General features: G+C 40.3%; 1 protein-coding gene across 1 annotated transcript in view; it reads left to right on the top strand.

Annotated features, from left to right (window-relative positions):
- The first annotated feature begins 6,419 nt into the window (after positions 1–6,419).
- LOC108038952 (aminopeptidase N) overlaps positions 6,420–13,673 on the top strand; it is a 534,976-nt gene continuing 527,722 nt past the window's right edge. Inside the window, exons 1-3 of the mRNA XM_044461508.1 lie at positions 6,420–6,664; positions 6,723–6,993; positions 7,061–7,140. Of these exons, the coding sequence (XP_044317443.1) occupies positions 6,432–6,664; positions 6,723–6,993; positions 7,061–7,140 (584 nt within the window). The 5' untranslated portion in view covers positions 6,420–6,431. The remainder of the gene's footprint in view (positions 6,665–6,722; positions 6,994–7,060; positions 7,141–13,673) is intronic.

The raw sequence follows: 13,673 nt of genomic DNA, 5'->3' as shown, positions 1-13,673 counted from the left end.
GGCTGAAGGAAATATTTCTCGATTGTCCCTTTCCTTTGACATGTTTAACTACATATTCTTTAAATATTCGTGAGTTGGTAATGTTGATAAGAAATCTGTGTCCTTAAGCTAATTAGTATATAGTATATATATATGCGGTTAAGTGTTGATTATCTTCGTTTTTACTAGATCCTCGAGTTTCCGTGTCGTGAAATGGAGTTCTGTAATAAATCATAATAAAGACCTTTTTCCAATTTTTGTTTTGCTTTAAGGCAGTAAGAATGAGGTTTCATAGAAATATTGTTGATTATTTTTTTTGTTATTATTATTTTTAATTTAAGAAAATAATTTTTTTTGTCTCCATTTATATACTTGACCCTGTACGATGCTGAAGCTAGTTGCTTAGCTCTACGATACAGCTTTGCAAACAATTGCGGACAGTCATTGTGTCAGAGCTATGAAAAGTCCTTCGTTCGGCCAAGTCAGAATTTTTTATGGACAAGCTCAGTGCAATTGATCCTAACCAGAATCACGGATTTGCGCTGTGGAAATGCACCCGCAACCTTAAAAGACAGCCGTTTCAGAGGTTTTCCCTTAAACGTAGTGATGGGACTTGGGCCTACAGTGATTCCGAGATTGCTGAAGTATTTGCTAATGATCTTGAGAATCGCTTTACTCCATTTGAATTTGCAACAAGCGAAAAAGTCCAGACAACAATCTCTAGGTTAGGGCTTTCATTTGGCCCTCCTGTTACTGTCCGTCCAGTAGTCGAAGATGAGGTGCGTGATCATATAATGCGACCGTTTACTACTAAAGCTCCTGGCATGGACTCGATTGATGGCAAATTAGCAAAGGCTCTGCCTAGCTCTGTCACTGCGCAGCTCTTTCTCCTCTTTAATGCTTGCCTAGACCTTGGTCATTTTCCATCACCTTGGAAACGTGCATTAGTCACAATGGTGTCAAAAAAAAGGAAAAGACTCATGTAGCCCGGAATCTTATAGGATTAGTTTGCTGTTAACTTCCTTCAAGATTTTTAAGCGGATCATGACTGGTAGACTTCTAGCTATTAAAGCTAGCATTTTAAAAACGCACCATCTCATTGTATCGTTCTTAGATAATAGAGAGTTTGTTGTAGATATTCGTGGACACCGTTCTGGACTTCGCCCAATTCGTGCTGGTGTCCCGCAGGGAAGCGTCCTTGGCCCCGTCCTGTACACAATTTACACTTCAGATCTTCCACACCCAGTTACTCGTGGTACACTCCTGCCACTCCTGCGTGGTAGCACCACTACGTCTGCCTCCCGACGTGTCCAGACATTCTTGGACGAATTTGAGTGCTGGGCTTCTCGATGAAACACTGCGCTAAATGTTGACAAAACGCAGCATGCCACATTTGCCCTCCCCCTTGGCCGTTCGCGTAGCCTTTACATTGATGGGGATAGGCTCAAGCGTGAAGATAAGGTGACGTACCTCGAAATTGGCTTAGACCGTCGCCTTTGTTGGAAAGGACAAATTGATCGAGTTTATGGATCAGCAAGAACAAAACTTGACAAAATGCACTGGCTCCTTCGTTCAGGTAGCGACCTATCCCTTGAAGCCAAGATGCGGCTCTTTAAGGCCATTGTCCACCCAACTGGGGAGACACTTGTTGGGGCACGGTCACTAAAAAGGATACAAACGTGCATTACAAGGGCTCTCAGATGGATGCTGGGGGTGAAGTGGCACCATTATGTAGAAAACCGAGTTATGTTCAAGGACACGGGTGTGCCGACGATAACGGAGACGATTTGTAAATCCTCAAGTCGATACCGGGAACGTCTGCTTACACATCCAAACTGTCTGGCAAGACATCTTCTTCATCCTTGAGTGGCGTATTCAACAATAAATATAAAAAAGTAACATTAATTACTTCTATTTCATTATTCTTCTCATTTTAATAGTTACTTATTCCTCAATTTTCCACTCCATTGCACTCACTTCCACTTTTTGTTCGAACGGAGTCGTCGTCTCTACAAAGTCATGCCTGTCTAAGGGGTTTTGCTGGGGGACAGTCGAGGGAATCTACTGAAGCAGTAACTGTCATGCTTGTCTAAATCTGCTGAGTCGGTAACTCGTTGCTTTTGGAAGGCGAGCTTTCATAGTTGAAATAATTTTTTATCCGGCTTTGACTGGTCCGAACTTTATTCATTTACTAACAGGACCGAGGCCGTTAATATCTTTTGTAATGCATTAAATTTCTTTTCTTATATGTGTGTTTCATTATACTATCCGCCAATTTCCAATAAACTTTCATAATTAAATAAATAAAACCAGACTTTTCAATAAATTTAAAATGTGCCGATTATATTGCTTTTTTTAACTAAGGGCTTAGTCAGATTTTACCTTATCATTGGAAACATCTCACTTACACATTGGAAACTTCTCACATTCCTTTTTTTTTGGAATGATTCATTTCTCAATCCCCTTCACAAGTAGGAAAATATATCTAATAAAAGCAATTAAAGAGTTAAATCCAATTTCTTTGTCGATTAATTATATCTTGATGTCAACATAGATTTATAAGGTAAATGTCTTCGACGACAACCCTCTTGGAGCTTCAGAAATAATATTCAGACTGATGTAACTTACACTGATTTTATTAAACCGTTTGACTTTGTAAAGCAAACGTAATAAAGCTAGACTTATTAGGTTTTCCATGTGATCTTCTAAACATTGATCTTATGTTATCTATGTGGTAGGACTCAACCAGTCCTCATTAAAATCTATCTCTAATTTGACCCGACTTACTTCAGGCGACCCACAAGGGAGCCACCTTGTATCACTTTTCTATACATGATTTATTAAGGATTTCCCTCTAGTCAGTGTAAGTTAATTAAAAATCAGGTTGGCTTCTCCAGTACCGATAAAACTAGCTTGGTAACGGTCCAGACCTGCTGTTGACTTTTCCTTTTGAGGGAGTCTGTTCGTATTTTTTTGTAAAATTTAATAAAAAGGACCAGAGATTTAAATGAAAACTTAACATAAGGTGTCTGCATTATATTTTGTATCTGGAACCTGTTTACTTTTCATTTGTAAAAATTTTGGAAACAAATTTCCTTTGAAAATGCGAAATCCTTGCGTGCCCAGTCAAATGGACAACTGCCAAGGAAGAAGCGTTCGATGTTCAGGCACTTTTTGCCGGCATAAGCGTGCCGTATGCGGGCGTAGTTATTGGTTAGCTTCTTTCCTCTCTAACATAACAAGATTCAATGTAATTGGGCCTGAAAAAATAATAGAGTCAAGAAACACGTTTTTGTTTTTGTTTTTTCGGGCGGAGTCCCACGGCCCACTTACCCGCCCAACCGACCAAGGGGCGCAGCCGTGTATCGTACGGCACGATTCGCGAGAAGATAGACGCAAGATAAAGAAATATAGGTAAAAGTCCGGGGAAAAAGGTAATAGTAAGATCAATTTTGTGGCAATGAAGCTGGTATTAATCGTTTTAGGAGCGGCAGAGAGTCAAGATTTGAGATTATAGGAAAAAGTCTATTATAGGCAGAACACAATAATCTGAAAGGCTCATGCAAGGCATAGTTAGATCTACAATGATTTAATATTAGGGGAATATAATTTCTAGTTAATCTACTTGGCACAGAAAAGCTTAGCTGACTTAAGGTTATTAATGAAGACAGTACCAAGCATCGTTCTACGGTTGGCTAGGGAGGGTAAATTAATCAACAGAAGGGTAAATTAATCAATAAGAAGGTAAGTTGAGATTTGCATCCCAGTAAAGCAAAAAGAAGAAAGTTTTTTTGTACTGATTCAATACGACCAATATGTTTTCCGTATTGCGTGCTCCAGACGGGAGACCCATACTCCAGAATCGGACGGACTAACGAAATAAATAAAGTTTTAGTTAAATAAGGATCATCGAATTCTTTTGACCACCATTTAATAAATCCAAGCACTCCTCTGGCTTTATGGACGAAATGTGGTTTGAAAATTTTAGTTTAGGGTCCAAAGGAACGCCAAGATCGTTTACAAGATTTATTCTATCCCAAGAGCTGCCCCTTAATGTGTAAGTCGCGTATATCGGATTGACCCGAAAAAAAGTCATCAGCTTGCTCTTGGATGCGTTTAAATTTAGTAAATTATCTGGGCACCAGTTTTGAAATGATCTAAATCGGATTGCAAATCTAAATGGCAGGAAATGTCCTTATACTGCAGCCACAACTTAACATTCTGCGTACATAAGTACGCGAGAATGACTTATAATTGGGGGAAGATCGTTAATAAACAATGTAAAAAGTAACGGACCCAGATGGCTCCCTTGTGGGACACCGGAGGTAACACGGAGAATTTCACAAATTGAATTTTTAAAAAGGACCCTTTCTGACCTGCCATTCAGATAACTTACAGTCCATTTAAGCAGATCAACTGAAAAACCTAACAGGTGAAGTTTTTGAACAAGAAGTAAGTGATTTACTGAGTCAAATGCTTTACTAAAGTCAGTGTAAATGACGTCTGTTTGAAAACTACTATTGAAGCCTTTTATCACAAATGTAGTGAGCTCTAGAAGCTTTGTGATTGTAAAAATACGTTTAATAAATCCGTGTTGACACGGAGAAATGATTGATCTACAAAGATGCTGCAAATGAGGAGTAATGATTTTTTCAAAGAGCTTAGGAATAGCTGACAACTTAGAAATACCTCTGTAGTTACTGGCGTCTAACTTGTTACCTTTTTTGAAAAGAGGAATATCGAAAGATTCCTTGCAAATATTTGGGAATTGGGAAGTTTCTAGAGATAAGGTAAACAACTTGTGAAGAGGTTTGCACAGGGCCTTAGCGCAATACCTAAACACGCACCCAGGAATACCATCTGGACCTTGCGAATAAACAGGCTTTATACGAAGAAGGTCCAAAAGAAGAGAGCTTTCTGTTAAAGTGGGACAGAATATGTGGTTTGATTTGTACACTGACCACCAGAACCCTTGTTCGAAATACGATCGGAAGCGTGTGGCTGGATTCTCACTATTCCACAGTTAATAGGCCGTTGAACCAGCGCAAGTCACGCAAACTGAAACCAGTAATGTCAATGTCGTTCGTCAAAGTTTGTTTATGTTATTCTTCTCATTCCCACTCGCCAACGTAAATAAAACTTGGTTAATTTTAATGGTGGTTCGTAACTGTTATATTGTTGAATTCAAAAAAATAATAAAAGTTAAAATAATTAAGTTAAAATCACGAACTTAATAAAGCAAAGTTGTGTTTTTGCGAAAGGCGTCGAGTTAACCACCTCAAAGGCGCACCCTTCATATGCCAGGAATGGTACCTCCCTAAGCACTGTAAAAAAAAGTCGTAATCTTAATGTGAAATAAAAAAAAATTGTTCGTCCAAGACTAGCTCAGTGTAAGAAAGACAATTTGGAAATTTAAATATTGAGCTTTAACACTACGCACTACATACGAATATGTTTGTGAGATATATGAGATACAAACAAAAACGTAATTTACGGATAAGTATCAAATCAAAAAAAAATGTTTACTTTAAAAATTATTTTGCTAACTTGATACGATGAAATGATTATTTTATTTAAATAACAAAAAAAAAACAGGCTTTAAAATGTCCTAATTAAAAACTTCAAAAAATGTATTCACAAAAAACTCAACCCAAAAAAATTCGAGTCGATCTAGCCATGCCCGTCTGTCCGATTCAACGCAAACTGGTCCCGCAGTTTTAAAGCTAACATATTTGGATAAAATTCAGCAAAAACTGTTTTTTCTTTTGCAGATAGTATATTATTTAGAACAGTCTGGATAGGCCTACAATCATATACATAGGTACCTAAGAACAGCCGGGAAAGAGGGTTATATAAATTCTTCGTTGTTCTTAATTTATAAGTTAACACGATTAATGAGTAACTTTTAAGTCGATAGGAATCTTGGATCTCCCTAGGGTTTTATGTGCAGATTTCTGAACATATACCCATATACTCCGAAATATAGTCATTTTTAACTATTTCAGAACTTAATAGAGTTGGCTAAATTTTTTTAGGCATGGAAATTATTTTCTATCTGCTGCAGAGGTGTATAATCCATTTGGCAAATATGGCTGATAAGTCTATCCAAACTTTTTTCCCAATTAATAGATAACAAATAACCAGGTTTGCAGTCTTTGTAATAGTACAATTTTTTTCGAAACGCCTATTATACATTAATAAAATTCATTTCGATGTTGTTTGTAATGATGTTTTTGCCATTAAATGGTCTTACGTTTTATCACATATGAGTTAACGCTGTAAGAGGCCAGCTTATCGATGCCTAATTTGCCGCCTTAAAGATAGCATATAAAGCAGTATTGAAAGCTATTTATATTTCTGAGCTGTGGCTTAAATAAAAAAAGAGAAATAATGCAAATATGTAGTAATAAAAACATGTTCTAATTTTTACTTAGGGAATTGTTAAAGCTGACATGGATCTTTCTTCATATCACGTAATATCAGAGGTTCGATTACCGAAGGAAGTTTTGCCTCTCTACTATGAAGTCAACATGGAACCTAATATAGAAAACCAAAATTTTAAGGGAATAGTAAAAATTCACCTGCAATGTCTGCTAGATTCAAAAAAGGTACATTTTCACGCACATGGTAACTTATTGATTGACAACAGAACAATCAAACTAAGCAGATTAAGCACAGAAAATTTGTAAGTATTCTTTTTAGGTGCATTTATTTATTTTGATTAAAATGAATCTTGAAAATAGGACCGCAATCGAAAACATTACAATTTCAAGGGGAAGCCGACTTCCTCGAACGGCAATATATGTTTTATACCTACAAGATAAAGTTAAAAGAGAATCTGAATACCTTCTTGAAATTGCTTTTAAAGGAAATATTTTGGTAGCTGGCGAAGGACTCTTCGGAAGCTATTATACCAATTCGTCAAATGAAGACCGAGAGGTATATTTAGCTACAAACTTGAAGCCTAACAATGCACGTCGACTGTTTCCCTGCTTCGATGAACCTGGAATAAAGGTTTTAATACGTTAATCAAATTAAAATGTATTTAAATACTTTACGCTTACTTTATTTTCGAACCCAGGTTCCATTCAACGTTTCGATTTCTAGACCAAAGGGATACATAACACTTTTCAATACGCCATTGCTTCGTACAATACAGCAGTAAGTAATTCTTAAGTTATATACTTTATTCCCTTAGTTTTAGGTAACATTATTCACTGTTAACCTTTTTCCAAATGTTACATTCTATAGCAACCCTTGATTGCCTAACTAAATTTCACCTCTTCAATCATTATCTTTCGTTCAAATCATGAACGTCTCCAATTACATCTTACTTACTTAGTAATTTGTATTGAATCATAAAATTAATCACCGAAGGACCGAAGCCGATTTTCCAGGTGTGTGTGTAACATTCTGGCTTGCTTTATTCAGTTGAACAGTTTTTAGGCTTTTCACTAGAGATCAATAAATATTTTCGACCTTAATTTTCTTATAATTATAATTCTCACTTATTAATTAATTGCCATTCCTATCATATATCACCAGTTATTAGTTCATAAGGACTTTGGTATAGCCAAACGCAAAAATCTCTATTAAAACCCCGATAACGCTTGTTTACAAAATTAAACGACAACTTACTTATAATATAAAATAAAGATAGCAGATGCTGATCGCAGAGGCTCGTGCTCTTTTTCGATTTCTGTGCTGTATCTGGAGCTTTGCTTTGCTTTAAAAAAGCCCACGAATGCGATCATCTGTCATCGCGTGGATCCTGTATTTTGATTCCTCTTTTCGGATAAGGAATAAGGATAAACAACGGAGCAGAGCCATTAACGGATAATATTTTGATGGTTGATAAATTGCTAACTAAACGAATAGTTTTGATCGTCAATAAAAAAATTTACCGACTGAGGCTGTCCCAGTCGTCTGCATGGGCAAAGTGGCTACGAGTTTAAGAAGGCTTCAATCCTGATTTGCAGCAGGTGTGCTTATAGCTAACAACAATTCTCTCAAAGTCTCACAAAGGCCTCCGAATCGGTGGAGTACGGCAGAATAAAATGCCATGACGGAAAAAGCCGTCGAAATCAATTTGGCGTACGAATATTAATGACTTGTTAGCGCTAACGAAGTTTGTTTTGTGGTCACAAGCGTAAAATACTAGCAGAAGGTCCGTTAAAATGGATTGCCTTCTTAGCCAAAAAGATTAACAACCTAAGTATCCTTTGTAGGTACCGCGCAGCATTGATCGCTTGATTTTGATAGCCCCGTTATAATTGACTCAACCCCACTAAAGGCGATTCGGTGGGTTGACCCTGTATGTAGACAGATCGCTGGCTTTCTGGGTAGCAAATGGATATTAATAGATACCATGCTTTCCTTGTTTCCATTGTTTGCGGTCTTTGGATCTCTTCTTAAAGAGGGATTCTCACCGTAGCTTTCGTCAGTGTAAGGTTCGGATATGAGTGAATGAATTTTTGTTTTTAGAAAAATGCTGTCATAAAAATCTTCTGGGTAGCGTGAGAATGGATCTATATAGATTTACCCTTTATGGAATGGTCATTAAACTTTAAGTTCTGCTTTTCCTTGTTTCAATTGTTTGCGATCTTAGCATCTTTTCTTAAAAAGGGATTCACACTTGGAATTGCTTCAGGATATCAGGAGAAGTTCTTCAGAAGAGATTCGGAGTCTAGTGCGTGGATGGACTCTTTGATTTTACCCATTAGAATCCAACATAGATTATAGTTGAAAAATCAGTGAGTTTGGTCAGAAATAAGAAAGAGTTGAGTTGCGTATATGTGGACTGTATTAATTTTATTCTTGCCAGTTGCGAAGCCTATTTGACACTGAATTGAATTTCGCAATATGACGCCGTCTTAGCGGCGTTGCCAGAAACCGAAAAGATATTACATACATGTTTTCTTGTACATAGATTAAAAATAGAATAGAATATATTAGCAAGCGTTCACTGAACATCTTGGCCCGCCCTGAATCACAGTTTCTGAATGGGGCAATAAGGACCTTTCCAGGAAGGGTCAGACCATCGTCTCCTGTCAGGTCGTCAATTTGACTGCCCGAACGAGGATGACCCGGATAGGTTTCAGAAACCCATCAGCGATGTGCCAAGATGTCAGTGGTGAATTGGACCCTTTCGAGCACAATCATCACCGGTTGAGATGTTGGGTGTTAAAATAGTCCATTTTGGACGTTGCTGCAGAGTAGTCAGATACTCCTGATGCCATTTTCTCCAGAATCCTTGAATCCTGGATGCTTTGCCAATATCCTAATCGGCCCACTGGGGTGTGACTCAAATCGGGATCTGGCACTGTTGTTAATGGTCGCCCCATTGAGAAGTGAGCGGGTGATAGGCAGTTGGTTTCCGTATCCGGTGTGTAGCACAAGGGGCGTGAATTTATCACTGCGCTTATTTGAGCAAGAAGTGTGCGCATCTGTGAGCGTTGAGTTTCCGGTAATTCTGCGAAGATGCAGCTTGACACAACGAACTGCAGACTCCCATTTCCCTCCCCAGTGAGGGGCTCTCGGTGGAATAAGTACCCATTGGATACCATCATCCGCTAGTGTGCTAGACTCGGTGTCCTTGTGTGTTTGTGAAGAAAGAAATTCTTGCATCTCGTCGAGGGATCGCTTAGCTCCAATAAAGTTTGTGCCATTGACACTGTAGATCTTACTGCACTTGCCACGTACCGATATAAAGCGCCGCAAGGCAGCCAAGAAGGATTCTGTCGTCAAATCTGTGGCAAGTTCCAGGTGGATGGCCGAGGTGACCTTACAAACAAATAGGCATATGTAGCCCTTGCTGATACGTGGCTTCCGAACCTTTGCATCCTTCAGAAGTATTGGACCTGCATAGTCGCAACCAGTATATATAAATGGAAGCGCTTGTGTAATGCGTACGCTGGGTAAATATGCCATTTGTTGCTGGGATGTGTGGTAGCATTGACGAAAGCAAGCTAAACAGTCGTGTGTTATTTTGCGAATTTGATTACGTGCTCCAAATATCCATAATTTTTGCCGAACAATAACAAAAAGTGAGGAAACGCCAGGAAGGAGGTTCACTCGGTGCTCGTGTTCCAGAATCAGCTTTAAGATGCGGTGTGTTTTTGGTAGCAATACTGGGTGTTTTGCATCGTTTGAGAACTGCGATTGGTGCAGTCGTCCGCCTACCCTCAGCAAATCGTTTACGTCGATTATGGGTGCCAGTTTGATCAGCTGTGATCGGTTCCTTAAGGGTTTTTTACCGAGGAGCAATTGGTAATCGTCTTTGAAATAACCTGGTGCTTGTTTTATGCACAGAATCCTTGCCTCCTTAATCTCGTCAAATGTGAGAGCACTAGATACCCTTTTGCGAGATAGGATTCGTGTACGTTGAATGAATCGCTTTACGTAGCCGACAATGTGGACGAGCTTGATCCAAGAAGACACTCGCTCGGTTAGTTCATCAAGTGGATGAACCGGGGTTGCTTCAGCCAGTGTGGCCAAACAGTTGGATTTGACTTCTCCTTGAATGCGTTTGTCTGTAAGATTTAAACCGAAACGTGAGTCGTTTAACTTTACCAGATACTGCACCTTGTCCCGTAGCCATAAAGACCCATTCCACCACAAATGGAAGTCGATGAGATCAGCAGCCATCAGTCCCCTGGACGCACAGCCCGCTGGGTTTGTTTTGGAATCTACGTGATGCCAAGCACTCCTTGGAATAGTGTCAAGGATTTCCCAGGTTCTGTTTCCAACAAATGTCTTGAGTTGGGCTGGCGTATACGATAACCAGGTGAGCACTATTGATGAGTCGGACCAGCGTTTGAGCGCTCCTTCTAGAGTTTCTCCGAAATCGGGGTTTTGAATGGAAGATCCACGATATACCTCCCGTTTTCATTGCAACAGTGAGTGGCGAGAAAGTACTTCTCGACCTGATCATCCTCCGGATCCAGTTTTGAGCTGCTTTGAACGTTTTCCAATTCCCAAAACTTCTGAAGCGTGGCGCCTATGTCTACTATTGTAGTCAGTGCAATAGCGTTGCTTGGATTTGATGTGATGAGTGAGGGTATTACCCATCCGAACACCGAAGAAATGGCGATAAGATTACCCTTGTTGTCGTACATCTTTCGTCCTGTAAACACCGACCATTCGCTTCCTAATAAAATGTCAACAGTTGAGTTTGTGTTGAATTCTGTATCCGCCAACTGCAGATCCTTGAATGCCTCGAGTGCCGATGCATCGATGTTTTGGCGTTCCAGCGAAGAAGTAATTCCAAATGATCCTCGGAGATACGAGACTTGATATGCAAGGTGCTGCATCCCCTTGTCGTGTCTGCTTTAACCGAAGAGATTCCCGTAACCAAGATGCGTGATGCCGAACGTGTCGATCCGAGAGCTTGAATGCAACGCTCGGATACGTAGGAAAGCTCTGAGCCTGTGTCCAATAAGTGACGGCATGTTACGTGGTCACCTTTTGCGTTTTGAACATAAACCATGGCAGTTGGTAATATGCTTCGCTTAATTTCCGTTGTCTGTGGAGATTTTGCAGTGCCCTGTGCACATACAACCGATTGAGTGCCCTCTCCTTGGGCGAAATGACTGTTGGACGCACCTATGTTTTGCTCGTCCTCCCCTGCTATCTGGGCAAGATTCCCAATAGCCTGTGTAATCGCTTGGACATGTAGAAGGGAGTGATGATTTCCCCTGCATTGCCTACATTTGTATGTCGACTTCCACTTGCTGACTCCATGACCAGGTCGCCAGCAGTTGTAGCACAGTGAATTCTCCTTTACGAAGAATCGCCTCTGCATCCCAGACATATCCAAGAACAGCTGGCAGTTATACAGAGTGTGTTCTGTTGAATTACATTTGGTGCAGCCTCTGCCTTCGACCGCAACCATCGATTGTGTGACCCTTTTTGGTTTTTTTGCATGTGTTGTTGTCTTACTACAAGTCGCAAGCTCCCTTTTACTCAGTTGCAGTTCCTCGCAACGAGAATCCAGAAATTTGAAGAATTCCTCGAGAGTGGGGGAATCTGTGTCCATGCTGCGCTCATTCCACCTACGCCGCGTGTCGGCATCAAGTTTCTCCAGGGCCAGATAGATGATCCAGCAATCGCGTCCCATCTGGTTGACTGCGTCCAATCCGCGAATAATTTCGTTTGCTCCGTCTGACACCTTCCGTAGAATTGATGCATCTACCTTTGTAGTTGTTGGCAGGCTCTTAAACTGCTCCAAAAATGAGTTTACAATGTGCCGTGGACGATTGTACCTTTCCTTCAGACGTTCCCAAGCGGTGTTGTAAGCTGTATCCGTAATGGCCAAGTGACGTACCACGTTGGCAGCCTCATCAACAATAAGTGTTTTTAAGTGATGAAACTTCTGAGTGTTGGACAAATGTTGCTTGTTATGAATTGTGCTTTCATAAATTTCTTGAAAAGAGGGCCACTCTGTGTAGTTGCCAGAGAACCGTTTGATTTGAATTTTCGGCAATTCACTCAGATTAGAATTCGCCGCATGTACCAAAGAGACGTCACCACCAACATGAACCGGCGTGCTCGCATGAGCCTGATTTGCAGCCAGTCGCTCAAATAGTTCTTGGTTTTGTTGTAGCAACTTTACAATTGCGTCGCCGTTGGAGTGCAGACCGTTGCTGCCATTCACAATGCCTGCAGATGTACTCGGTTGTAGAGCATCACTTCTGTCCTTGAGAATTGCGTTCGCCCTTAGGTACTTTTCTTCGTAAATTGCGTTATCAATCTCCGGATCGACGTAACCTTCTACATCCTCGTGGAGAGCAATGCAATCGCCGAACTGGTTGAACTCCTTCCAAACTTCGTGTAGAAGTTGTATGCGCGTGGAGATCTCCGCCTGTGTTGCAGATTCCGGTTGCTCAGCCCATGAGAGACAACGTGAGATGTTGCCCTTGAGGATCAAAGCACTTCACTAACTGTCCAAGAATCCGGAACGAAGGACCAACAGTATGGTCAGAAATAAGAAAGAATTGAGTTACGTATATGTGGACTGTATTAATTTTATTCTTGCGAAGCCTATTTGACACTGAATTGAATTTCGCAATATGACGCCGTCTTAGCGGAGTTGCCAGAAACCGAAAAGATATTATATACATGTTTTCTTGTACATAGATTAAATATATAGAATAGAATAGAGATGGCATTATGCGCCTATATATTAGAGATGATTAAAGCTGCAAGCGTTTACGAACAGAGTTTTCTAATTTATTCAAAACCGAAAAAACTGCGGTGGCTAAAAATTAACTTGCGGAAACGAAAACAAACGAAAAAGAAAAAGGTCTCGACGGGTAAATTCAATTTCAACGAATGAATATTCAATATTTAGACAGAGTAATTAGAGCTTAGCTTAACGAAGGTTGGCGAAGACGGGACTTCGCCGAGAGCGAGAGAGAACTTTATTGTGCTCCCGACTTCGCCCTAAACTAACTTACACTAAACTTCAAGTTTTAACAAATTCATTAAACATTCATAAATGAGCCAAAACCGGCCCCGTTGAACGCCCATCGGGCTTTAACATAATGGAAGCGGCGCCAAGTTGTGAATGGCCTGCCGAAAAATGCCTCCTCCACTAGTCCGGACGTCGACGACCCTGACCATGCCGTCCTCCCCTGCGTGCCTGGCGACTATTCTGCCGAGGAGCCATTGTTGGGGCGGAAGGTTGACTGATG

The sequence above is a fragment of the Drosophila rhopaloa genome, unplaced genomic scaffold (genome assembly GCF_018152115.1).
Source record: "Drosophila rhopaloa isolate 14029-0021.01 unplaced genomic scaffold, ASM1815211v1 contig_4, whole genome shotgun sequence".
Taxonomy (NCBI): domain Eukaryota; kingdom Metazoa; phylum Arthropoda; class Insecta; order Diptera; family Drosophilidae; genus Drosophila; species Drosophila rhopaloa.
The sequence above is the reverse complement of the archived record's forward strand: the minus strand, read 5'-3'. Positions and strand labels throughout refer to the sequence as shown.